General features: G+C 40.3%; 2 protein-coding genes across 2 annotated transcripts in view; both read left to right on the top strand.

Moving 5' to 3' along the window:
* Positions 1 to 20,884, top strand: part of LOC114353605 (protein furry-like) — a 70,866-nt gene extending 49,982 nt beyond the window's left edge. Inside the window, exons 15-20 of the mRNA XM_028305666.1 lie at positions 6,299 to 6,373; positions 7,981 to 8,154; positions 9,013 to 9,144; positions 15,361 to 15,505; positions 19,902 to 20,044; positions 20,858 to 20,884. Of these exons, the coding sequence (XP_028161467.1) occupies positions 6,299 to 6,373; positions 7,981 to 8,154; positions 9,013 to 9,144; positions 15,361 to 15,505; positions 19,902 to 20,044; positions 20,858 to 20,884 (696 nt within the window). The remainder of the gene's footprint in view (positions 1 to 6,298; positions 6,374 to 7,980; positions 8,155 to 9,012; positions 9,145 to 15,360; positions 15,506 to 19,901; positions 20,045 to 20,857) is intronic.
* On the top strand, positions 16,526 to 18,778 carry LOC114353607 (uncharacterized). The gene is made up of 2 exons (XM_028305668.1): positions 16,526 to 16,581; positions 18,317 to 18,778. The coding sequence occupies exons 1-2, from the start codon at positions 16,541 to 16,543 to the stop codon at positions 18,657 to 18,659; spliced, it is 384 nt and encodes a 127-aa protein (XP_028161469.1). The 5' UTR covers positions 16,526 to 16,540; the 3' UTR covers positions 18,660 to 18,778.
* Positions 20,885 to 27,458: the final 6,574 nt, after the last annotated feature.

Genomic DNA, 27,458 nt, shown 5'->3' with positions numbered 1-27,458 from the left:
TTCCGTTACATGTTTTTGACTTTCTTAGGACTAACTAATGTTTGCAATCCACTAAGTTTACGTTACGTAGAACACGTTTAGAGACAATAACTGAACAGAACATTTTTTATCCACAACGAGGAAGCTCTTGCCCTTCATCTGACCTGATGGAAAGTTGGAAACTGATGGATGATCAGCGAGCTTCACCCGGAATCCTAAACCACAGAGGAATTGGCTGTCCTAAATAGGTAGTCTTACCACTTGACCACAGTGGTGATTGTTACTTTACGATTAAATTTGATATACCTACCTATTAGAGTGGAGCGATTACAGAAAATAATGGCCTATTAAGTACATGTTTTTTTGTGTTATTATGAAAGTTTAGAAAACTGCGCAGTTTTTAAAATTATTTTGGACCTATGGAAATTCTTTTTTTTTCTCATACATTTCAGTTGAAAATTTTAGAATGTTCTGCTAAAAGCATATTTTTTATGTTTCTAGCAAAAATTTTGTATCTTGCATCAAAGATAGGAAGGTGATTATTTTTTACAAATATCTGCAACTAATAGGGAATCTGTCAAAAAAAAGAAATCTGAGAAAAGTCAACCCAAAAAAAAGATAAAAAAAAATTAAGCCACTAGGTCATAAAATTTGAAAAAATCACAAAATTAACGATAACTTCTAAACTACGAAAAATCGTAGAACATACATGGGGGTGAAATCGATAGATCTAGTCCTCACCTATCACCTGCCTTCGGCTTGACACCTTACAAGAAACACCCTGTATAGTGGATAATAAATACCAGACCATTGGCGTTGTAGTAGTTTAAGTACCTACGTGTTGTTTGCAATATGCATGCTGTGCTAGCATCTAGCAGGATCAATCTTGGCTAATTCCTCTTCTATCTTGGCTGACGAGTGTGTACCGCAATTGCTACCGGCTGTGACCAAAGACTTGACCACAACAAGCGTTTGGTAGCAGCCGCAGCGGCTGCGGACACAGTTTCAGTTTTCAGTTTCTTCATTCTTCAGACTACATCTTGAAGTCGAGTCTTACATCTATAAAGGGTGGAATTTTAAAATGCTACCTGGAGGGAAAGCACTTTTAATATTCTAGATAGAAAATTTCACTCAAAGAAAACATTACTTTATTTTAGAAAAGAAATAGAACTGCATACATTTTCTATTTACAGTATTAAGGGTAGGTACTTTCTCTTCAGGTGGCATTACAAAATTCCACCCTGTAGTTATATTAATTAAATTACATAAAATTATTAAACTTAAAACCTGCCCCTCAACTCTGAACTTTACATGTATTCATATTAATATCTTAAGTGCTGTGTCTGTCTGTTACATTTTTACGACAATTATTATAAAAAAAACAATCCACTATCGGTTCCCAACAATCCCCTTTCTACCCTTTCGTATTTCGATTCTTGTACTTCTGGTGTCTTCTCTGTTCGTGACAGTTCAATAGCTACATAACAGATACAATTTATTTGTCAGTGAACAAAAGATAAATAAACAGTATCCGTTTCATGTAGCCACCGAAAACGTTATCACACATAATTCTGTATCTTCGATCTTCTTTGGTGTGATTTTGACAATTACACTGTAGAATTAATGATTAGATTATAGTGCAAAAAATCTAGTCACTAATTCTTCAAATGAACTAATCAAAAGTGTGTAATACTGAAAAAAAAATTGTTGAAAATATCGACATAATCGGCTGTATCTTTTGATTGGCTTGGCTTAAAAGTTTGATATTTTCACAGCTTAAAGGAACAATAGACTTAAATATTTCATGTGAATTTCCACTTGATACGTCCACGCGTTCTTGAGATAAAGGGTCTTGACAGACAGACAGACGGACAACAAAGTGATCCTTTATGGGTTCCGTTTTTTCTTTTTGAGGTACGGAACCCTAAAAACAGAAAAACTTAAAAGACCTGGTGCATAATTCTAAAAATATTATATTGTCAGAGCTTAGAAAGTAAATACAGCATTCAGCTATTGACACAGAATCACTTTACTACACTTACTACAAATGCAACTTAATTATAAATGCATTAAAATAAACAATAAAAATAACAAAAGAACCTTGCATGTGCACCGTTCTTCAACATTTCATTATTTAAAGCTTAAAAATGAGATTACATCATATCGTAAACTCAAAAAATAATAGGTTAATGGTTAGAATAAATTAACGCCTATCTCCTAAATACCATCTACTTGGCTCATCAAAATTTCCAAAATCCTGGGGCGTACCAGGGGGTGCCATAGGACTTGTGACTTGACTTGACTTGATCGCCCCGGGTGCCAACCCAAGCTACGCCGCCACTACGAAGTAATAATTTGTGTAGATAATCGGCCTACTAAGATAAGTACCTACACGGGTAGGTACTCATACATAATTCCAAATTCAGAGTAGGTACGTCACACATACAATATTATTTAGGGCCGATTTTTCAATCGTCAGATAAATTTTAACCGAAGAATAAGTTTGTCAATTGACATATTTCCCATACTGGAACTGTCAATGTGTCAAACTTATTCTTCAGATAAAAGTTATCCGACGATTGAAAAATCAGGCCTTAAACAATAATAACCAAAAAATTCAACACATTTTAACATCAATCAAGAAAGAAAATATTATACACAGTATTAAAATTCATGTTTCTGAGTACTTTATGACGATATTATGCTAATATGAATACATTTTCGGGGTATCTTGCTACTCCTCTTGCGTCAAGATGACTGTCCAATGACGACTGTGACGAATGCGCGTGAAAGACGGATAATTCCAAGACCAACGTGATATCTAAGTAACGATAGACATCACAGTGACTTGGACTGTCGTCAATCACCGGCTGGTGGTGTGATGGGTCAGGTGGAACGAAGGCCTTCGATAACATCGGGTCCAATCAACGAACGATAAATTCGTAATTCCATGTATACATAATCTTAAATTCAGAGTAGGTACGTCACACATACAATATTATTTAAACAATAGTAACCAAAAAATTCAACACATTATAACATCAATCAAGAAAGAAAATATTATACACAGTATTAAAATTCATGTTTCTGAGTACTTTGTGACGATATTATGCTAAGATGAATACATTTTCGGGGTATCTTGCTTCTCCTCTTGCGTCAAGATGACTGTCCAATGATGATGACTGTGAAGGGTGCGCGTGAAAGACGGATATTTCCAAGACCAACGTGATATCTAAGTAACGATAGACATCACAGTGACTTGGACTGTCGTCAATCACCGGCTGGTGGTGTGATGGGCCAGATGGAACGAAGGCCTTCGATAACATCGGGTCCAATCAACGAACGATAAATTCGTTTTCAATGCACAAATCATTGTATTATCTATATTTGCTGCTTCCGCTTCTTCTCATCTTCAATCTTCTATGGCGACTATTCTATATCAGTCAGATGATATCAGTGTCGAACTAAATGCTTGGATACAATTAAAAAACAGAGCCACTAAGGCCGCAAAGCAGCCATAGAAAGCGGATTTAATTTGGAAGTTGTTACAATGTGAAGATTATTTTATTTATTTGGGTAGAGTCATTTATCTTAAGATAGTTACAAGTACACAAACCTATCGTACACACAAAGTGGACCGACGACCTGATAAAGGTAGCAGGAAGGCGCTGGATGCAGGCCGCTACCAACCGTGCGATGTAGAAGTTAGGTTGGGGGAGGCATATACCTCCTCCAATGACATAGGTTCAGCAGTGGACGTCCTATGGCTGAAACGATAATGAAGCCTATCGTAGCGTCACAAGGTTCCATGACTATGCTGGAACTACATACATAGTTGTATTACTTTGCCATTAAGCTTTAGTAAAAACGCTTTAAACGTTCGCGTTGCATGACAATGAGGGTTTTCGCGAATGAAAAATCCGCCAGGTGTCAATACGTAGACGCGAGGTCCAAATGCTGCATGATTGGTTATTTTTGACATGACATTGACAGATATGTCAAAATCCACCAATCACGCAGCAGTCAGACCCCACATCCACGACCCGCCATCTAGTGGATCTTTCATTCGCGAAAACCCTCATTGCAGTGATAAAAACGTGACTGTTTGAAAATGCCAGACAAAAAAAAAGTATTGGACAATTCATGTAAAATATTCGAAAACAATCGCAGACAAAATGCTATACAAAGTTATACGCATAAAGTACAATAAGTAGGTACCAATGTGAAACATCTTTCAATCCGAATTGTAGGTACAATAATTTAATCCTGAATAAATGAATAAAGATCAAACTGTATCTAAAATTAATAACATCTGAATACCTAACTAGCGTAATTTAAACGTACGTACGTAACACACAAGTGTGTATTAGTCGACCAATATCAGAACCATGAAGTATTGAAAAATATTTAAAAGAGTTTTTATTTTCATAAACACCGAGACTGGATCATTATTAAGTGTTAACCAATACAGAGCAATTATATTATTACATTAACTAGGTACTCTTACTTTTAACGAAGATTCCTTTATTATGCATTTGTGAGGTAGGTATAAAAAAGTAAAAAGAAAACTCAGTTGATACATCCCTGACACCTTACACAATTTAATATTACCGCATTTACCGCCATGTAAATATAAAATAAAATTCAGTTATCATCACTTCAATAAAGTGTATTTTTATTGAAATCTATGTATGTGTTTTATAACATTCTTAGTTTTTGTAAAATTTTGTCTGTTACTGAAAAACTGTATCGCGCGCGTCCGTTTCAAAAACCGGGATAAAAACTATCCTATGTCCTATTTCGGGACTCAAAACAAAATTTCATCAAATCGGTTCGTGTGGCGTGAAAGCGTGTCAGACTAAAGTCACTTTCACATTTATAATATTAGTAAGGAAGTAGGGATTTCCGTCAACCCACAATTAATTAAACAGCCTTTAATGATTTGCACCTACACTATACCCAATGTAAACTGCATTAACTGTCAATTGTAATCAAATCCATCGAAACATCGCCATGGAATTGTACGTCGCGTCGTAATAAGTCAATAATTGATATGCCGCCGCCGTACAGTGATAAAGCCTACGCTGCATATAGTACACTGTGTCCCCCTGGCGGGACGCACACTGGGGTAATTCGCCGAAATGCAGAGCCAAATATTGCCAATGAGAAATTAATTTAGAATATGAACAGAGATCGCCAGCAAATGATTATGTTTATGACAGATTAGGTATAAGTTTTCGCCATGGTTGGATGGATATTATCTACAAAATGTTACGGTGTCAGACCTTAAAATTAGATGAATAGAACTATTAATACTCACAGCTATGATGTTCCCTGGATTTTCCACCACCCGTCGGATGCACACTGTAACATCAAACGTTTTGCATTAGAAATTAGAAGAAATCTTTTTTATTTATGAAGACACCCTATTTTTTCAAATCAATCTTATTTAGTATTATGAACTAAATAAGTTTGATTTGACACATAAAAAATCCATCGAAAAAAGATTATCAATAAATGAAACTTCCTTTGATTACCTATATCTGAAATATAAATTTTAATGGAAACAGCACAAATTCAGGCGATCGCAAATCGCGATCTCTTCCAGACAAACCGGACAGTTGTTTAAAAACAGAACTTTACTAGAACAAAAATAAATTGCTTACATTTGTATGAAGCAGTCGGCGACGGGAATAAAAAAAATGCACTATGTTAATTGGCCCGGAGACGTGTAGCCGACGACGTGTCCGCGCGAGATATGCGAGGAACTCGCGAGCGCAGCCCGGAGCAGGCCCGGAGCCCGATCCCCTCCATCCAGGCTGCGACGTCAAGGGGGATTTACACAAAACGATCGGAACCAGTGCGACTGGGTTCTTTTTATTGATATCATACTGTAAACTTCAATTGTTCCGACCCTTCGCGATTCTCGTTTCAGCCAAATGACGTCCACTGCTGGACAAAGGCCTCCCCCAAGGTTTTCCACAATAATTATTCCTTTGCGATTAAACAACCGAAATTGGCATTAATAGACTTTAAAATGGGTCACACGAGTTTAGTAGAGTGAGAAGAAAATGAGCATTCGCATGTATAGAGTCTAATAGACCATGCTGATTACGTATACTAATACTCGTACGTGTTGTAGTACGTGTCTAAAAGCCCGATGGTTGCGAACCTTTTATCTGTGTCCAGGTTCGATTCCTGTTCTGGTCAACATAAAAGTTTTTGTATATTCCTGCATTATGTCAAGAAATGCGTATTATTTAAAGTTGTTAAGTGTTTCATGAGATATATGTTGCTCATACGTTTTGTTTTTTCACAGAGTCGCGTCCGGGAGTGCCTCGTCAACCTACTAACTACATGCGGCCAAAGAGTTGGTCTGCCCAAGAGCCCATCTGTAAGTACAAATGCCGCTTCCACCCCCACACTAATAAAGATCAAATTCGTTTACAAACTAACATCTTTTGGCAGAGTACTTGTGTGGTGAGGGCTTCCGTACATACGAACTCTCAGTACACGAACAGTGAGCATACAATAATGACATGAAATTTTTATGCATCGCTGCGACTAGGATGATTTAATAACCACTTTATGTTCGAAGGTAACTCGCCTACTCGTTTTGTCGCAATCGCTTCCACGCATACACCCTCTGTACAGGCTACGCTCGTGTTGCCAGGTCGCTTCAGGGGACGTTTACACCTTTTGCGGGGAATTATTTGACTATGATAGATGAATATATTTTTGGGATTTTAATTTATTTATTTATCCATTAGTAAATTCAATCTTACAATCATTTTCAAAACGATTGAACACACCAAACTAATTTAAAATTGTATTAGCTAATACAATTTCTTAACAAATCGCGAAAATCGACTCTCTTTGGATGTGTACCTGGCAACACAACACGATTAGGTTGCTCGTTCGATGGGGACCGACGTTTAGATGTCACGTTAGCTCCACGAGCACGTCACGATCTCGGCACGGCGCCGCGGCGACCTCGCGACGGCCCGGCGACGACACGACACACGCATCGACGTCATCCTATCGCTTATGCTTCTTACAGTTTATTTCCACACATTCAATACATTATTATGTTGCTACACTGTCCTCATTAGTACTCAACTGTCTCTACCTGGTTCACGATCAGAGCTAGAACTGTTCATGACACTTTGTAACTTGGATAGCGGTTTGTTTACCTCAGGACTGTCTGTGTAGGTATTTATTAATTATTTATTTACAATATTTTTTATTTCTGTGACACGCACGCACAACGTTACTGTATTTTTAAGTAACATCAATAAATTAATAAGTTTTAGTCTAATTTTGTGTTTTGATCGGATCGTGATCGTGCCATGTATTCTCATCTTTCACTCGACAAAAACAGATGAAATGTATTCAAACGCGCAATACTGTCCAGTGCAACTTATCAATCTGATCTCAATATTAACATAATTTACCTATTCTTAGTAAAAAACGTGCCTGATATTTACGTCTAGACACAGAATAATACCTAGATACATTTTTATCCGTTGCTGCAATTTGCGGTAAAGTTATTCTAAAGCGTCAGAATAATTAATTTACTGTTTTGATTAGTTTAGGAGTTTACGACATTCCAATTTAATTTTTTTAGCTGTAGCTACCTACCTAGGTTTGGATAGTAGCTATGACATTACGCTGACGACATTTTGTCATTTCACTAAACATAAAAGCTCTTGTTGTAGTAGCTACAAAATCTTTTGGTGACATAGCTCCAAATTAACAAAAGTACAAATGTAATTAAATTCCTGTATCTTGTCTCTGTACGATACAACCCTACAATAGTCAACGTGCTGCCTGTTTGTATGTCCATTACCTGACGTAACGAATCTTTCTTTTCTACAGCTGATCTATTCTGCTTCTCGTAAGATGTGACTATGCTGACGTGACTGTCTTGCTCCCCGTCGTTGCATGAGTTCCCATCACTGTCCGACTGGCTTCTAATCGCGTGTCGCTGTGGTTCCGCAGGTGATCTTCAGCCAAAGCTCGGAGTTGCTCGAGCGAGAGTCGTCGATGGCTTCCTCGCTGGAGGAGGTGTCGGGCACTCCGGGGAATGAGCCTTCCGCGGCCGCCCCGCCTACGGACCACTTTGGGGTCTTCAAGGACTTCGACTTCTTGGAGTACGAGAGCGAGAGCATTGAGGTAAGTGGCTGCGTTTTAGGCACGGACTACACGAATTCGAATTCCGGGAAAATCTTTACAAATAACTCGGATCTTTGTAGTCCTGCCTTTAGAATTGTTTTATTCAGTGTGTTTTCAAGCAAAGCTACAGTATACCAAATGGGGAGAGGTGCGTTTGCAACAGTATATCGTTTGAAAGATTAGTTTTACTTCAGTAGCTTTGTAGATACATAAAATTGCAGTAATTATGCTTAGTTAATTGTTACTCGTATTTAACATATTATACAACAGCTATTTTGGTCTTTTGAGGCTTGTAAATGTAAATAACTGTAAAATCTAAATTGTAGAGTGATTATTATGTCTACTTAACGCATATATTGAGTCCCAAATATTATACACAGATTTTATTTGTTTGCAAGCGTATTAGTACCTCCAATTAAGTGCCCTCCTCCAATTAACGCATGGTACCGGAGGGTCGTCACGGGCTTTTATCTTGCTACCCTTTATTTCGGCGGTAGCCAACATCAATTAGTGGCCATTATAAGTAGCTTTGCATTTATAGTTATTAAAATGATCTGTAGTTAGTAGCTCTTATTAATTTACTTGATAAAAGGTAGAGGCTCTCAATGAGGGTTTTCGCGAATGAAAGATCCGCTAGATGGCGGGACGTGGAAGTGGGGTCTGACTGCTGCGTGATTGGTGGATTTTGACATATCTGTCAATGTCATGTCAAAAATAACCAATCATGCAGCATTTGGATCTCGCGTCTACGTATTGCCATCTGGCGGATTTTTCATTCGCGAAAACCCTCATTCGTTTGCTTTGTTTGAGGATATTTTTTTTCGTAAGACTGAAGCATTGTTTTGATGTGCGTTGCAGGGCGAGAGTTCGGACAACTTCAACTGGGGCGTGCGCCGGCGGCTGCTCAGCGAGGAGCGCGACGAGGGCGCCGCGCCGGAGCGCAGCCCGCCGCAGCGGCCGCGCCCGCCCGACCACGCCCACACCACCAAGGTATCATACCAGGCCTGGCTCACTCCGCGCGGTACATCCGATAATTACCTACAGCGAAGCGCCCCGCCGGCGGGTATTATATCAGTCGAGTGGCACGCGCGCGCCCGTCAGGACGCTGGCGTGCGTTGTAGTACATAATTCTATGATCGAAGTATTATTTAAAAATGAACATAAAGAGAAAGAAATATTATGCGGCGTTCGGGTGTTTAAATTCAAAAAGAAATATACCGGATTTATCTTTTTTTTCGCTTCCTAAAGATGCTGAAAGGTATGTTGGTCATGTAGGTAATCAATAATTCTTAGGATAGTATAGGAACCTAACCTACCATGACTACTACTCAGAATGCGTTCGTTCGTTTCAGCCAAATGACGTCCACTGCTGGACAAAGGCCTCTCCCAAGGTTTTCCATAATGAATGCGTACTTACATACATACGTGTCATGAGGTACGTACCTCATGACATATAAGTAGATTAATTATTTTTTTCACTAGACAGCAACCCTAACAGCGTAAGAAGAGTTCAGAGGCACACGATAGAAAGAGACAAAACTTATAGGTGAATAAAATTGTAGGTACGTAGTGCTGTGCGAGCTGAATTCCACTGTATCGCGTCGCAGCAAGACTCGCATTTATTTAAATCGTCTTGCGGAGTAATCCTTCTGTACCTGTACTATTACTTATTCTGTGATCATACTCGACATTCAAGCAAGTATTACAACTAGATTATTTATTATTACAATTATGATTGTGGTGGTACTGGTGTCTAATGTGTCTTAGAGCACTAGGCCTCCACTCCCGGTATGGATTCTATTTGGGTTAGCCCCAGAACAGACGGTGAAACGCAACTGCAACGAAACTGCAAAAGTTTTGAGTTGCATCTAAGTTTCTGCCATAGCGTCCGTTGAGAGACCAGACGCGACCAGATTGAAACTTTCAGTTTCAGTTTCATTCATCTGAATCATCACAAATTTGCAGTTTCGTTGCAGTTGCGTTTCGCCGTCTGTTCTGGACCTTAGAGCTTATTGATTCTTTTTAGGTTAGAGCTTATTCACAAACGATACTTGCTTAAGTGAAGAAGCAAATCGAACGCACAGCGTTGTATAGAGCTCTGTGATTGGTTCGTGTGTCCACGCGCACTGTCAGACCTCATAGTAATATTTGTGAATACGGGCGTCATTAAGGCCCGATTCGACCAAACTTTTACCCGAGAATAACTCCTGGTATAACTGGCACATTGACAGTTTCAGTACCGAGACTATTCCCACCTCTCTTTCCCACGGCTGCAACTCCTGTGTAGCCAGAATCTACAGCTTGACCGCCAATAAAAACCCAACCAGTGATGGTCAAGTTTGTCCCGGGGGAAAGTTAAACCGTCATTGGATCCGCAACGAAATTAATCAGAAGAACATAGGAGGAGTTCGAAGTCAAGGTTCGACTTCCCTCCGTTGCAAAGCGGATGACAGGTGACAAACAAAGGTTTAAAACCTTTATGAAAAGATAACCACGGACAATAAACATCAATTAAGGTGGCCTATCTTGTGAAGTTGTGAGCAATTAGCTACCTGCCAGTAATATTTTTCACAAAATCGCTTAAAGCACGGAAAATTTTCCTTGTCGCGACAAGATCGGTGTAATAAATCATGTAAGCAGAAGTCTGATACCAGGGTGGTTTCCGATAATCATTACGATTACTTTTCCGTATACGTTTTCATATATTTCCCGGGGTGCAGCCAATTTCCTTTGTGATCATATTTCCGCCGAAGTACAGTCAGCGTTATTATTTGTATAAAAGGTAGCTATTTTCTATCACGAACGAGTAAAATACTTGCGTAAATTGTACAAAAATGTTGATTGAAGGAAAAATGTAATTAAAATTGTCGGTTAATAGACTGATCCATAAATAAAAGCTTTAATTCATTTAACATAACTAAAAATATGTATAGTATGAAAATAACGAATATAATTAAGAATGTATTTTTCATAGTAGTAATTATAAGAATGTATGGTATACTTATATTTATATAATCATTTATTGCACATAAATACGAGTACATCGTATATTATTACTATGTACTATATAAATGGTATAGTCGGGTAGGTACAGCAATATAGTTAATTAAAATATTGACACAAATTATATTATAATTCGTATTGTAAAAGACATAGTCCAATACAAGTAGAAATAAATAATTGTTAACAAAAAATAAGGAGAACCACGACATGAAAAGAAAATTACACAATAAAATCAAGGAGCTTTCTTGCCTTGTCTAACACATACTAAGTCTAAAACCACCCCCAAAACCTGAGCCTGGAGCTGAGGCCACGTCTGCCTGCCGGGTGGGCGGGAGCTCACTACTGGATCCAGGCGACGATGTAGCTCCCTAGTACAGTCGCGGAATGAAAAGGTTCGTCACCTTAGTTTCCGTTTTCGCTTGCACTAAGTACTGTAAGAGTCAAACCTGCCAACATAACAGTGCAAGAAACAGTGCTGCTAACATTTAAATAAATATGACGTTTGCTAACGAATAAGGTTTTGCTTGTTTATTTTTCTATCCCATCAGTGCAATGCAATGATGACATTGACCAATTGACAATGGTTTTTTTTTATTTATTAGAAATAATAATGGCAGGTTGAATCAACAAGAAGGTTTTAGTTTATCAATCTTCTTGACAAGATAAATCGTCAAACAACTTTGATCTGAATAATTTTGAACATTACTGACGAACAGTTAAAGATTTATTTTCTCTTACTCGAGATTATTCTGTAACTGTAGTTTCAAAAGGTAATATGTGCTCGCGATTCGTTGAAGGAATCAATTTGAAAACTGACGAACCTTTTCATTCCGTAACTGTACATTATCCGTATCTACAGGCTGTTAGGTAAATGGGTATATGAGCCGGCACTAGCCCATGTTAACATGGTCATATAAATGGTATGGTGAAGACAGAAAATTGATATCTTCATTTTAATTATTTTATTTTTCATACAAATCAGATTTTATAAAATTTATTAGATTCTAAAAATTTTATAAAATCTGATTTGTATGAAAAATAAAAGATCAGATTTTAAAAAATAAAATGATGATATCAAATTTCTGTCTTCACCATACCATTTATATGACCATGTTAACATGGGCTAGTGTCGGCTCATATACCCATTTACCTAACACCCTGTATATGTTATCCTCCTTGTCCTTATAGCTCACGCACACGTCCAAACGAGGATGTGTGGCTTTGAATGTGTGCGCGAGACTGGTAAGTGTGCGTGGCGGCGACCAATGGCGTGAATGTGCGTCATCGCGAGGGGGCCCCCACCCCTCGCTTCGGGGGGCCAGGGTGGCCCCCGCGGAGGGTGCGCTGAATCTGTGTGCGTGAGGGGGGCCCGAGCGCTGCGGAAAAGCTGACCCGTTGCAACTACGCATGTGCAACGCAGATATTATCGATTTTGCCCGCCGCGGAGCCATCCTTTGTTCCTTTGTTTCAAATTTTAAGATACTATACCCTGAGTAATTTTCACAAAAACGCTATTCACACGCTTTTTTTTAGCCCCACTGTACTAGAGTACGACTAATTTGATCGCTTATTATTATCCTTATCACTATTTTCCGTAGATCGATGGAGCTGATATTTCTGTAAGTCCCCATGTCAATACAAGCAACACGCAGCCAAAGATTATAAAGGCTCTTATGATGGCTCAGAAGTGTGCTTAGACTCATAATAAGCTCTTTTTTAACTGTCACAGGCCGGTGTCAGACATTGAAAAGTTACATGAGGCCTCATGACCGGAGATGACCAAATGTCCAAACGATTTTGCCGTATCGTATACATACAGTACCTATATCGTATTAGTGTTTGCCAATTCACTAATCGCTATTTATTTATTCAGAGCACAAAAAAGGTATAATGTATAGCATTCACTATATTAATTATAAGTAGCTATCACAAACTAATGCCTAATGCTGACCACGAAATTTACCAAGTGAAATTCTTCAATAAACTCGCCCCTTAAAATTGTATAAGCCCTGCAATATTTAGATTGCGATACGAAAGTGCCATTAAGATCCATGAGTACTTCAAGAAAATTCGAGAAATTTTCTGTTTACAATACTGAACCATTCCAATGGAGATTAAAAAAAATTTAATCAAGTCTACCTGTTATGTATAAGTGACCCATTTTACTAAAGGTGATTGCACTGGATTGACGTCATTACGGTGATGTGCGTCATATATTGCCCTATATACACTGCGCATGTGAAAAAGCACTGCAGGTATTGCAACCTATTTACTGGTTAATAACCCTTTGTTCAAATAAAATATTATGTACAATACAGTTAACGCCATCTATCGGGCGGGGGCGGAAGCTGTGACGTGAATGTACGAGCTGAAAGAATGGCCAACGTGCGATCTACGGTGTACGTGACATACTTAGTAAATATGATCTCAAGAATACGTTTTGAAATACAAGAAATTTATACCAATTTCATCTGAGTTTATTTATCAGATATGACACTCAAAGTTCCTTCAATGAGGGTTTTCGCGATTGAAAAATCCGCCAGATAGCAATACGTAGACGCGAGGTCCAAATGCTGCGTGATTGGTGGATTTTGACATATCTGTCAATGTCATGGCGGTCAATTATTTATTGCATCCATAATGTTACGGAGATGGTATGGTATTATTTTTAGATACAACATTTTAGGAGAGGGGAAGAATTTATAAAAAAAATAATTGAACCAATTAATAATTTAACATTGTTAGCCATTCTTTGTGCACGCTTAACACGCTATATAATGGTTTTCTCCCCTACCCACGAGATGTCGCAAGAAGTATATAAGGTTTACGATAACTCACCCATTTCTTATGTAAATCTATTTCTAAGTACTCACATAGATCGCATATAATACTCTTTAACAATACAAATATTGTGTTTTGTGTAAAAACCTGGAATCACAACAAATAATGACAAAAGGGTTCGTGTAACTAGCGATTGGTGAAGCCTTGCTGGTAAATAGCAATATGTATTTTGGAGTTACATAATGTGGTAATACCTTAGTAGATGGCGCTTTTAACATATAACCAACCTATGCTGTAAATAACAACAGTCTAGTAACGTTCACGGTTGTGGGTTCGAATCCCGCTGACAGCAAATTTTAGTGTGATGAATACGATCGGGAGATATTTAGATATATAATTTTTAATAGTGTTCCAGTGCCTAATATGTAATTTATTACATAAAATGTCAATTTAAACTAGTGGTCAACGCGAGTTTTGTAACTTTTTGTAATACGTTTATTTTCGTTAAAAATGCTTTTTATTTGCTCGTCGTGAAAGAACTTACAAATAAAGACGATTCTTGAGGCCTATCTTGAGTGACTGAAATATCCAGTAGAAAAGAAGGGCTACTTTTCTACTGGATATTCTAGGCATGTGCTCAGGGCTCTGTTGTGATCAAGGGAGGCCTCCGTCTATACAAAAAACATTGAAACGGTAACCTGTGAATTCTGATAGTACAGTACGTATGTAAAATGGTCTTTAGGTCATTAAATGTGTACGAGCACGATCGTACATCTGCATCGGCACCTGGCCCTGCTGCCCTGGGCGACCTGGGCACAGCTTCCTTCCTATCAAACCTTATTATGTCTAAGTATTTATTGTTAGGCAGGGCTAGGGCTCTAGGGACTTAGTGTCTTAGGGAATAGGGACTCTAGGCTCACTAGGGAGTTAGTTTCCTTCCTGACCGCATATCCCGGGCACGGGAGCGGTGCCTTACAACCACTGCCTCCCGCCCGTACAAAATGCCCAGGCCCTTCAGTAGGTTAAAGACTCTTAAATTGGTCAGCTTTTCGCGTCAGTTCACGTCCATCCAAAAATCATCACGCCAGATGACGGGCCACGAAATTTTTCGTGACTACCATAATCCAACCGTCTGGCCGTAATGCCCAGCTTTACAGGGGTGGAAGTGGTGGGAAACAGAGGTGGGATTATAGTCCGGTCACCAAGCACTTAGAATCGTCCAATGACCCCAAGCTACCCATCCTTATCGCTCGCGCATAATTATATTGCTGTCGAGCTCGCACTCTCACTGCTGCCACCCGTCACACAGTCGCGCAATATAATTACGCGCGAGCGATAAGGATAGGTAGCTTGGGGTCATTGGACGAAATTCTGCGTGCTCGCCGACCGGACTAGACATAACGGTGGTGCTGTTTTGCGCAGAGCACGCACGAGGACTCGTCGGACGAGGAGGGCGGGTGGGAGGAGGGCGCGGCGGGGCGCGGGGAGGGCGACGCGAGCGCGCACGAGCTGGCGCTGCGCCCGCGCACGCATTCCTTCTCCAGCGCCTCCAGCGGGGAACCCGACGGTAAGGACATACATTAACTAGCTTTCTTTGAAGGGACGCGCGCTGGTAGCTTGAAGAGCTTTTCCAGCTTCACCGGGCAGAGTGGCGAGTACAGAAGGTACTCTAGCCGTTTGGCGATCGTCGGTGCGCGTGCCGACGAGGCCGAGTGTGGGCTTATCCGCGTCGGTCACAGACCGACGTTCGCGATCGGGCCGTATCGAGCGCATAAGGCGCCCAATCAGTGGCGAACCCAACTAGAGGGTTGCCCACCGCGGTGTTGGACCAAAGTCCAGCCTACGGCGGGCTCACTCTAGTGGGCCCGATCGAGGGGACTACGGACGCGGCCTGAGGGCGCCACGGTAGGCTCGGACCTCGACTCAGGCCGTGTCCGAAGGACAGATAGGGGTATTAACTAACCTTTATGACTGAGATACTTATAGGGTTTAGAAATACACTCGACATCAAATAAATCGCACCTCCCGCAACAAGCACTTCTCAAGCGTATTCATCCCCACTTCCAACCAACATTGGGTCCATTTGAAAGCCTAGTTCTAAACTTCATTGCTTTAAAGGAAAGGTTTTTACCCCAAAAATGTGTTTTTAGAAGGATCCAGAGTCATTTCTTCAAAAAATAGGTAGTTACGCTTGAGCCAACTTTTATGGCTATTNAAGACACTAAGTCCAACCATCAGCCTAACCACACCAGCGTCAGGCTCCACACCAGCAGCCTGGCCAAACCAGCGCCAGGCTCACCAACAGCCTGGCCACACCAGCGCTGGGCTCCACACCAGCTGCCTGGCTACACCAGCGCCAGGCTCACCATCAGCCTGACCATACCAGCCTGGCCACACCAGCGCCAGGCCCACCATCAGTCTGAACACACCAGCCTGGCCACACCAGCGCCAGGCCCACCATCAGCCTGACCATACCAGCCTGGCCACACCAGCGCCAGGCCCACCATCAGCCTGGCCACACCAGCGCCAGGCCCACCATTAGCCTGACCACACCAGCATGGCCACACCAGCGCCAGGCCCACCATCAGCCTAGGCAACACCAATGCCAGGCCACATCAGCAGCCTTGGCCACACCAGTGCCAGGCCTCACCAGCGCCAGGCCCGCGAGCATCCTGGCATCACCAGGAGCCAGGCCCGCGAACTGCCTGGTCAATCAACCAGCCAGGTGGACACCAAGTGGACAGCCAACCAGAGGTCCACCACCTGGGTCATCAACTACACATGGAGTCACTGGTCTACGGTCATCGGGCAGCAGGGCAGCCACGTGCAGCATCCTCCGCGCCTTCTTCTTCTGCGAGGTGCCAATATGTACGAGCACGATCGTACATCCTGCTGCACCGTCAGCATCGACCGCCGGGCGACCCATGAACCCTCAGCGTGCACCGTCGGCACTCTACACCGACGGCACACTAACAAATACCTTTAAATGTGTACAAACAATAAACCATGTATAAATAGCAATAGTTTATACCAATAAAACAAATATCAACCGTGCGTCGTTGTGTCTNATCGGGATGGAGTGCCTTACAACCACTTCATATTTTCTCGATTGCTTTAACTCTTTGACCATTTACCATTATTGATATTCAACTTTAACTAAACAATGACCTTATTTTGGTCTCCCAATACCAAATCAATTATAAATTAATTAATTTCACTACCATTATTTATTGTTACGTAATGTAAATTACCATTTATAACCTTTAGCGAGCAATGTAGCAAAACTGACCAACTCGTGAATTAACATTTTTACTGAGCGCGGTCTTAACATCATCATTATCATTATCAAATGGTAACAAACCAAGATGCTATCAATTTTACCATTATGTTATGTAGCGAACCAGTCTACATAATTTATTTACCATTACCAATTAAGTTAGCGACCAAGAAGCTAACAACTTTACCATTATCAAGTTATGTAGCGTACCAGTCTACATAACCTACGACCATTACCAAACCAGTAGCAATCAAGACGCTACAAACCAAGAAATAAGATCGACCAGGTAGTAACCAGAAGCTACAGATCTTAAAACAACCATTTTTACCAAGTTGTAGTAAGCAAGAGGCTACAACTAACCATTATTTTATTTATTTATCACTGTGGCTTGTGCATTGCCACAAAATCTTTATTTTTCACATTACCATACTTTGCTACATTGCGAGCGCATTACTACCATTCAGCGATTCTCGCATAGTTTCACCTTTCTGCAACTAAGCATTTCGCAGTCCATTGACTTCATACCAAGTTAAACATTTATTACGTTTTCAAGTAAACATCTTAAATTCACCATTAGGCAGTGTTAACAATATTAGGCGAGGGAAATTATTATTATAACAACCACAACTACCAATACTTGTCCTTCACTACCATCCTAATTCCTACTTTTCCTACCAACGACTACTAAGTACCATCATTTACCACCAAGTTGAGCAACTACCACCATCATCAGAACATCACCAACCTGACAGCAGCGGATCAGTTACCGGCCTCCCGGAAGTGGGTCTCACCGGTAACCGAGAAGTCGCAGATGCTGTTCAGCGCAACATAAGCCAAGAGGGCACCAATGAAGAGGACAACAGCCAGGAGACAAGCAGCCTGGATAATCGACCAACCACTGGGACATCAGCCTGGCCACACCAGCGCCAGGCTGCACACCAGCTGCCTGGCTACACCAGCGCCAGGCCCACCATCAGCCTGACCACACCAGCGTCAGGCTCCACACCAGCAGCCTGGCCAAACCAGCGCCAGGCTCACCATCAGCCTGACCATACCAGCCTGGCCACACCAGCGCCAGGCTCACCATCAGCCTGACCACAGGCCTCACCAGCGCCAGGCCCGCGAGCATCCTGGCATCACCAGGAGCCAGGCCCGCAAGCTGCCTGGTCAATCAACCAGCCAGGTGGACACCAAGTGGACAGCCAACCAGAGGTCCACCACCTGGGTCATCAACCACTCATGGCGTCACCGGTCTACGGTCATCGGGCAGCAGGGCAACCACGTGCAGCATCCTCCGCGCCTTCTTCTTCTGCGAGGTGCCAATATGTACGAGCACGATCGTACATCCTGCTGCACCGTCAGCATCGACCGCCGGGCGACCCGTGAACCCTCAGCGTGCACCGTCGGCACTCTACACCGACGGCACACTAACAAAGACCTTTAAATGTGTACAAACAATAAACCATGTATAAATAGCATAACATAATACCAATAAACCAGATATCAACCGTCCGTCGTTGTGTCTCATTTCCCCCCGCTGCGGCCAAGACACCCTTAGCCGTCGCTATGATCAGTCCGGTGAGTCTGCCGGGCTGGCAGCGGGTCCCCGCCGCCTACCTGCCGTCCTAACGCTGCTGCCCTGGGCGACCTGGGCACAGCTTCCTTCCTATCACATCTTATTATGTCTAAGTATTTATTGTTAGGCAGGGCTAGGGCTCTAGGGACTTAGTGTCTTAGGGAATAGGGACTCTAGGCTCACTAGGGAGTTAGTTCCCTTCCTGACCGCATATCCCGGGCACGGGAGCGGTGCCTTACAACCACTGCCTCCCGCCCGTACAGCTATAAAAATGTTAAATTGGGATTAATCGCTATCCATCTGTTAAAAAGGACACGTAAGATCATTATTTGGTTTTATAACCACAAAAATTGGTCTAATTTGTCCCAGAGGTGAGCCCAAAGTGAGGCCTCATCTTTTAAAAAGGACACGTGAGATCATTATTTGCTTTTATAACCACAAAAATTGGTCTAATTGGTTCCAGAGGTAAGCCCCAAGTGAGGCCTCATCTTTTAAAAAGGACACGTAAGATTATTATTTGGTTTTATAACCACAAAAATTGGTCTAATTGGTTCCAGAGGTGAGCCCCAAGTGAGGCCTTTTTTCAAGTCACATTTTTATGGTACCTGTTAATTGTTTATAAAAAAAAATGTGCAAGTTTATTTGTTGGGCTTTCAAATAACACCAATATATGTATTTGGGGCACCATGATTGTGTCAGAAGAAAATCTTTAAAGTTTGCGTCGCGGAAGGTGCGATTTATTTGATGTTGAGTGTAGTTTGTTCGTGTCTATCTTACAGTGCTGGACAGAGGCATTGGGACACTTTATAAATATATTATATTTTATTTTGATATTTATTTTGTGTATGACCATATACTACAAATTCATAAATTTAAAGAACATATTAAAAGTACCTTAATGAAAAAGTTTGGAATGTTTAACTACCTAGCTCGCATCAATACTTTTGACTATAATTTGTACATTTTAAAGACTGTAACTGTTTCTTGCGCTGCTTCTTCTCAGCACTGGCCCATTTATTGTCCCGTAGCAGTGGTAGGGTTAATACTGGGACGTGTAAAAGTGCTTTTTAAAAGCCTATTGGCAAAAATAAATGAGTTTTTTTGACCAAGGCGACCGCGGCGACGTGACGCCGGTGCCGGGCGCGGGCCCCGCGCTGCGAGACGCGTGGCGCGCGTCGGTCACGGCGCACTGGCGCCACGCCACGCACGTGCCGCCCATGGCGCTGGTGCACAGGCTTCACACCGTTCTCAAGGTATACCATCTACGCTTCTTTCTTCTTCTCGTCGTATCGTTCGTTCTTTCGTTCGTTTCAGCCAAATGACGTACACTGCTGGACAAAGGCCTCCTCCAAGGTTTTCCACAATGCACGGTCCTGCGCTGCCCGCATCCAGGCTCTTCCCGCGACCTTTACCAGATCGTCGGTCCACCTAGTAGTAGGCCTGCCCACGCTACGTCTTCCAGCCCGTGGTCGCCACTCGAGAACTTTTCTACCCCAACGGCCATCGTCTCTACGAGCTATGTGCCCCGCCCACTGCCACTTGATTTTCTGCGAGCTATGGCGGGCACTTTAGTTCTCCTGCGAATCTCCCTGCGTGATCGAATCAGAAATCCTCATTTCAAACTCCGAGCATAGCCCGCTCCATCGCCCTTTGCGTGACCTTGAGCCTTCTTATGAGGCCCATAGTAAGCGACCACATTTTTTTTTGTGTTGAGCGGATATTCTAGTTCTATAAAGTCTCAGTATCACTGCGATCGGTACCGATCTATTGTGATCGCCACTGTTTTCCTTACAGTTCGCCTCCGAGTCCTGCATCCATTAGGTAGTGCAGTATTTTGGGGGGCGGTATGTTTACATCTTGTGGGCTTAGGATGTGTTTGCCCAGGTGTAAGCTCCGCTTGCGCATCAAAGGTCCGCAATCCGTGAGAATGTGTAGTAGAGTTTCATCAACCTATACAGTGTCAGCCCAAAACTCCGCCACAAGAGTGGTGTTGTTAGCAGATGAATAAATCTTTTTGCGTGCAGTTGTTTGGTTTAATCTAAGCTAATAATCAAGTTTAATCACAGCTAGCCAAAGGGCTCTTCCGTGATTAGATCCGTAGAGGACTAGTGCGTGATTAACAACACACGTGCCGGCCATGGCACAGGTGCACAGACTACACACCGTGCTCAAGGTATACCATCTAAGCTTCTAATTAATTTATCTACTACTTAATTCTCTGATTTTTATTGCGTCCCCATTCACAGCCATAGAGGACAATATGTTGAAAGTTGCACACATTGCGCCCACGGCAAGCAGCAAGCATATTTAGCTTCCCCCGAGAAGTAACGGGATTTGTATTTACAAATCGTCGGCCGTTTGGTGTAGTGGTTTGAAACGGACTACTATTCCGGAGGTAGCGGGTTCGATTCCCGCACAGTACAAACATTTGTGTGCCATGAACATATTTGTTTGTATTGGACTGGGTGTTTTCTATGTATAATAAGTACCTATGTATTTACAAAAAAAAAGTATTTAAGTATGTTTATATCCGTTGTCTAGTACCCATAGTACAAGCTTTGCTTAGTTTGGGACTAGAAGCGCAGTGTAAAATGTCTAAGGATATTTGTTTATTTATTATTTATTTGTTTAAATTGCTGATATTGTTTAAAAAATATACTGGTGGCCCTCTATAGATCACAAGTCACAACATGTTAAAACAGATTGCGCTTGGTTACTCAAGGTATATCGTTTACTTTTTTAGTAATTTTATTTGGGGCCCAATCAGAGTTAGCCCTCTTTAGAGCATATTAATTTGTAAATGGCTCACGTGTCGCCCTTGGCGCTCATGTATAAACTATACACCGTGTTCAAGGTATATACCACCCGATCTTTTAATTAATCTTTTTGGGGGCCTGATTAGAGTTAGCCCTCTGTAGAAGACAATATTATTGAAACTGTACACGTGGCGCCCGTGGCACTTATGCATAGACAACACACGGTGCTCTATACAGTGTGAGTCACGTTAAAGTGTACATATGAAAATAGATGAAACTAGACCTATTTTTATCGACAAAAAATAGGTCAAAAATTTTTTGAGATTTTTTTTAAATTTTTTATAGAATTTTTTATCTTCCAATTACTTATTGTAAAGAAAACGTAATAACTTTTAAACTAAGCGGTATATCCTGATAAAATAAAAACAGTAATAATGCTAAATAACAGGCAATACTAAAAAAATACATAAAATACACAAAGGCCAAAAAATAATAAAAAATTATACTTTTTGAAAAAAATCTGCTTTTAAATTCGTGTTTTTTTGGTTATTTGATGAATTTCTCAAAAAAATGCCCGTATAACAGGTGGTTTTTATTACTTTGTATTATTCTCTATCGTATTATCTTTGTAAAACCAAAAATCGCATGTCTCTATCCCTATCACAACATTTGCTATAAACGTTTGAATAAAGGCCTGCCACAACATTATTCTCCGCTGCAGGTAGAGAAAATTTTAATTTTAACTAAAATGCTTATTTTACTTCGAAATCTTTTGTTTTTATTTGAAATTTAACTTGTCTTTATCTAAATTACAAATCTAGAGCCATTTTCAGTTTCGTTGTTAACGAAGCGTTGAATAGCGCGCCCGGAGAGGCTTAGTTCAAACGATCATTGCAAATGTTGTGATAGGGATAGAGACATGCGATTTTTGGTTTTATGAAGGTAACACGATAGAGAATAATACAAAGTAGTAAAAACCCCGGTTATAGGGGCATTTTTTGGAGAAATTTATCAAATAACCAAAAAAACACGAATTTAAAAGCATATTTTTTTCAAAAAGTATCATTTTTTATTATTTGTTGGCCTTTTTTGTGTATTTTATGTATTTTTTTGGTATCGCCTGTTATTTAGCATTATTACTGTTTTTATTTTATCAGGATATACCGCTTAGTTTTAAAGTTATTTTCTTTACAATAAGTAATTGGAAGAAAAAAAAATCTATAAAATTTTTTAAAAAAATCTTAAAAATTTTTTGTCCTCTTTTTTTGTCCATAAAAATAGGTCTAGTTTCATCTATTTTCATATGTACACTTTAACGTGACTCACACTGTATATACTACTTAAACTTTTAATTAATTTTATCCGCCAATCACAGTTTTACCCTCTGCAGAACATAATATATTTTTTATTGGTTTTCAGTCTTATGATAAGAAAATAAGGGTCATATTATAGTGGCAATATATGGTATGGAGCCTTACAAATGGTTAACTTTCTCTTGGGATCAATCTGACCCTTTTAACGACGTAATATTACAAGTTTTCTTTGTTGTCATCTGTCATCCGCATTGCACTGAAGCACCCAAAAGTTAAACGTGGGTTGATCACTAGTTTAAATTAACATTTACTATGGAAATTACATTTTGTAATAAGGCACAATGAGTCCATCTGTGACATCGAACTGCTCCTATTAACGAACTATTTTCTTCTGATCAATTTAGTTTCGGGCGCCCAATAACAGTTTAACTTTCCTCAGGACAAACTTGTTGTGATACCACAGAGAGAAAAGAGAGCTACTTACTATTTTTTGTAAAGATTCAATCATATACGAAAGTTGACACCACTACCAATGATCACTTTTTATGAGCTGTCACGCGATTCTTCCAAATATTCGGTATGGCCTTTGGGTTAGCATTGGGATCGACAGCTAGGGAGTAATATTATCGACCTGATTGCTGCTGCTTTAAAAAATATCTCCACAACACTTAAATTGTACGATTTGCATACCACAGTAGTTTAGTCAGGGAAAGAACAGACGAGTTACTTTAGTATAATATACATAAAAACTAATAAATCATAAAAAGAAGGTTTTTTCAGGCCATGAAAAAGTATTTTAGAGAAGTATGGCTTGGAATTATTGGCAAACGGCATCATAGTCAACTACCCAATAGTATGCTTGCAAGTATTAATTAGAAAGTACGTACCTTTGGCCGTTGTCTTTGCACCGCACCGTCATATTTTAAAGAGAATCTACGTTAGATGGAAATAGAATGAATTTAATTTAATTTATCACTTTATACTGTAACGACAAAAAACAGACTGATAGTTTAAAGCTAGTCTCAAGAGATAGAGCAAGACATTAGAACCGGAGCAGTCTTCCAGTCGGCTGGTCCGACCTGCGATCACTCCTCGAATGAGAAATATTATCCCATATTACGGCAGGAAAGATTATAATTAATGACGTCAATAGTTTTCTAGAAACGCCCGTTTTCCTCCCACCTTCGACTTATAATCCACCTTCGAGACAAGGGCTGCCAAAAAAAGCTTCATTAGGGCTACCTGACAGCGGGGCGTGAGATGAAACGCTACCTGAAGTTAGTTGTTTAAATCTAACGACCCGCCTCTGCTTCGCACAGGTACGAAACTTAAAAACCTTCCTCTTGAATTACTCTGTCTATTTAAAAAACCGCATAAAATCCGTTACGTAGTTTTAAATATCTAAGCATACATAAGGACAGACAGACAGGAAAGCGACTTGTTTTATAAATATGTAGTGATTTGAAATGAAATCTATATGCATATATCCTAAGAGAACTTACGTATCTTATTGGTTGTCTCAATCACCTTGGTCTGCAATGTATGCGTATCATTACCCATTTCATTTCAATGTCCTACTGATTACTATACTGAATACTCTTGTAAATACCCCTAGATTAACATTGCTGCATAAACTTTACGAATTACATGATGTGTAGTTATGTACATCTTAAATTACCCTTCAGAAATGTAATATTTATGTGATACACATGTGAATAAGAATGTGCATCAAAATGAGAATCATTAATTTATTTGGAAATGCCATAATTATAAATAATCGTTATGTAATCCCTTTGTAAGGCCTACGTGATTACATGAAGGGTAGTTATCGATCGCAATGCGGCATTTTTAACGGGCATGCGCAGGATAATGAGGGGAAACATCCGCAGTGCCCCCCCCCCCCTCTCCCCCTTTCCCCTATTATCTACCCCCACTCATTACACCCACCAGAAATGTAACGTGAGACAAAATGTGTATATTGATCTCGCTCATTACACCCACTTCTAAAATCTGAAGGGAGACAAAGGGGGAAAATAATATTGTTTATGTTCCCCCTTTTCTACGAACAACGGTCTATGTCTAGGGGTGCCTCTACATTTACTTTATGTAATGGTAATTATTTTAATTATATTACTACATCTAACATGTATACCGAGAATCACAATGGTCAATCATATCGGGTCCAAGTCTAAAAGTTGACTTGCGCCAGCGCAATGCAGATTCTAGCTAAGCTAGTAGCTTATGACTACTTCATGCATTAAGATTACTGAGCTTTTACGATTTATGGACTTTTACGTTACGATCAGGTTACACTTTGAATAGGCTAACGATAGAAAATTAGTAAGTTATGGCGTTATCTAGTGATTTCGTGATCAATTTGGTCTTTTTCACCTAAGATGATCAATATGTCACATCAATGTTATCCATATTACGCTTACTACATTTGCAGAGTATTTTTTCAAAAATATTCTGCTAATGTAGTATGCGTAATATGGATAACCTTGAAGTGACATATTGATCATCTTAGGTGAAAACGACTATACAAGCTATTCGTGACCTGTAGGACAGTGCCGCTGTGCACTTAGGGCAGGGGCCTGGACTTATGTGATCTACTTGTGGCGTCATCTAGCCACTCGAGGACTTTTCTGCCCCAACGGCCATCGTCTCTACGAGCTATTTGCCCCGCCCACTGCCACTTGGCAATGATATTATAAATAAATAATCTATACTAATATTATAAAGCTGAAGTTATGGAATATGACGTTCAACCACCATAAGGAGCTATGGTGCATCTAATTTACCAGTCTTGGTTTGTCTATACAGGGTGACTGGAACTGAACCCGCCATAGCTAATAGGCGTATAGAGGAGGTCATTTGCTAATTATTGAACCTTACTTTCTATGGCTAAAGTTTTATAGTTTAGGAGATATGTCAATTTTTATACTTTTTTCAGATTTTTCCGAAATTTGACCTAAAAACTGCTTCAATTTTTTTTCTCGCGTGATTTCTACAGTTTTTTTTATTTGATATTAATATCGAATATGTCTTTATTCAAATAAAATAAATTTCTGATCCAGATAATGATTGAATAGCTAGTTACGAGCCGCCAAAGTTCAACAAAAGTACAAACCACGATAAAAAATTCTACTTCAAATTCGATTGAAACAAAAATTAATGGTGATAATGGATTGCCAATAATCTCAAAAATATCTCCAGCTTCTCTTCTTTCCAATGATATATCACACGTTGTAATTGGATATTAAAATTTATCAAAAATTCAAAGTTTATGGAAGAAAATGGAGTAATAATACAAAAATTATCCATACAAAGTTGATTTTGAAATTTTTTTAATTTTTTTTTCTTTATAATGTGATTATTATTTTTAAATTCATTTAAAAAAAACACGAAAATAGTTATGAAAAGGAGTATAGCAGAAAATATGAGTTGTTTGAAGAAACTTTGTATGGATAATTTTCGTAAATTACTCCATTTTCTTTCATAAACTTTGAATTTTTAATAAATTTCAATATCTAATTACTACGTGTGATATGTCATTGGAAAGAAGAGAAAGTAGAGATATTTTTAAGATCATTGGCAATCCATTATCACCATTAGTTTTTTCTTAAATCGAAATCGAATTTGAATTTTTTATCGTGGTTTGTACTTTTGTTGGTCTACGGTCATCGGGCAGCAGGGCAGCCACGTGCAGCATCCTCCGCGCCTTCTTCTTCTGCGAGGTGCCAATATGTACGAGCACGATCGTACATCCTGCTGCACCGTCAGCATCGACCGCCGGGCGACCCATGAACCCTCAACGTGCACCGTCGGCACTCTACACCGACGGCACACTAACAAATACCTTTGAATGTATACAGTAAATAACTTATGTATAAATAGCAATAGAATCATAACAATAAACAGATATCAACCGTCCGTCGTTGTGTCTCATTTCCCCCCGCTGCGGCCAAGACACCCTTAGCCGTCGCTATGATCAGTCCGGTGAGTCTGCCGGGCTGGCAGCGGGTCTCCGCCGCCTACCTGCCGTCCTAACGCTGCTGCCCTGGGCGACCTGGGCACAGCTTCCTTCCTATCACACCTTATTATGTCTAAGTATCTATTGTTAGGCAGGGCTAGGGCTCTAGGGACTTAGTGTCTTAGGGAATAGGGACTCTAGGCTCACTAGGGAGTTAGTTCCCTTCCTGACCGCATATCCCGGGCACGGGAGCGGTGCCTTACAACCACTGCCTCCCGCCCGCACTTATTTTAATTTATCTAAATCCATGTTGGAGCAAGGCGTGAAAATGCATTACTAATCTACTAAGGTTTGTCTAAAGTCCAGTACAATGCAGAGTTTCTTTCTATTTCCAAGCCATACAAACCTACGTTCCTCTTACCTTATTATCATGAAAAACATTTATACTTCTTGCAACTGCAAGTGAAAGGATCCTTAGTGTTACGTGCATTTACGTGCGCCACTCGTTATCGCGGCCTTTTTTAATACCGAAAATCTTCTGTATCAAATACATTGGGTATTAACTGAAAAATGGTCATGTCCAACGCAGGAGTTTGTATTTGCATGCCATGCATACCAATGTCTT

Source organism: Ostrinia furnacalis, unplaced genomic scaffold (genome assembly GCF_004193835.3).
Source record: "Ostrinia furnacalis isolate ACB-3 unplaced genomic scaffold, ASM419383v2 OfSCF1745, whole genome shotgun sequence".
NCBI classification, from domain to species: Eukaryota; Metazoa; Arthropoda; class Insecta; order Lepidoptera; family Crambidae; genus Ostrinia; species Ostrinia furnacalis.
Note: the sequence above shows the minus strand (reverse complement) of the source record. Positions and strands in the feature narration are given on the sequence as shown.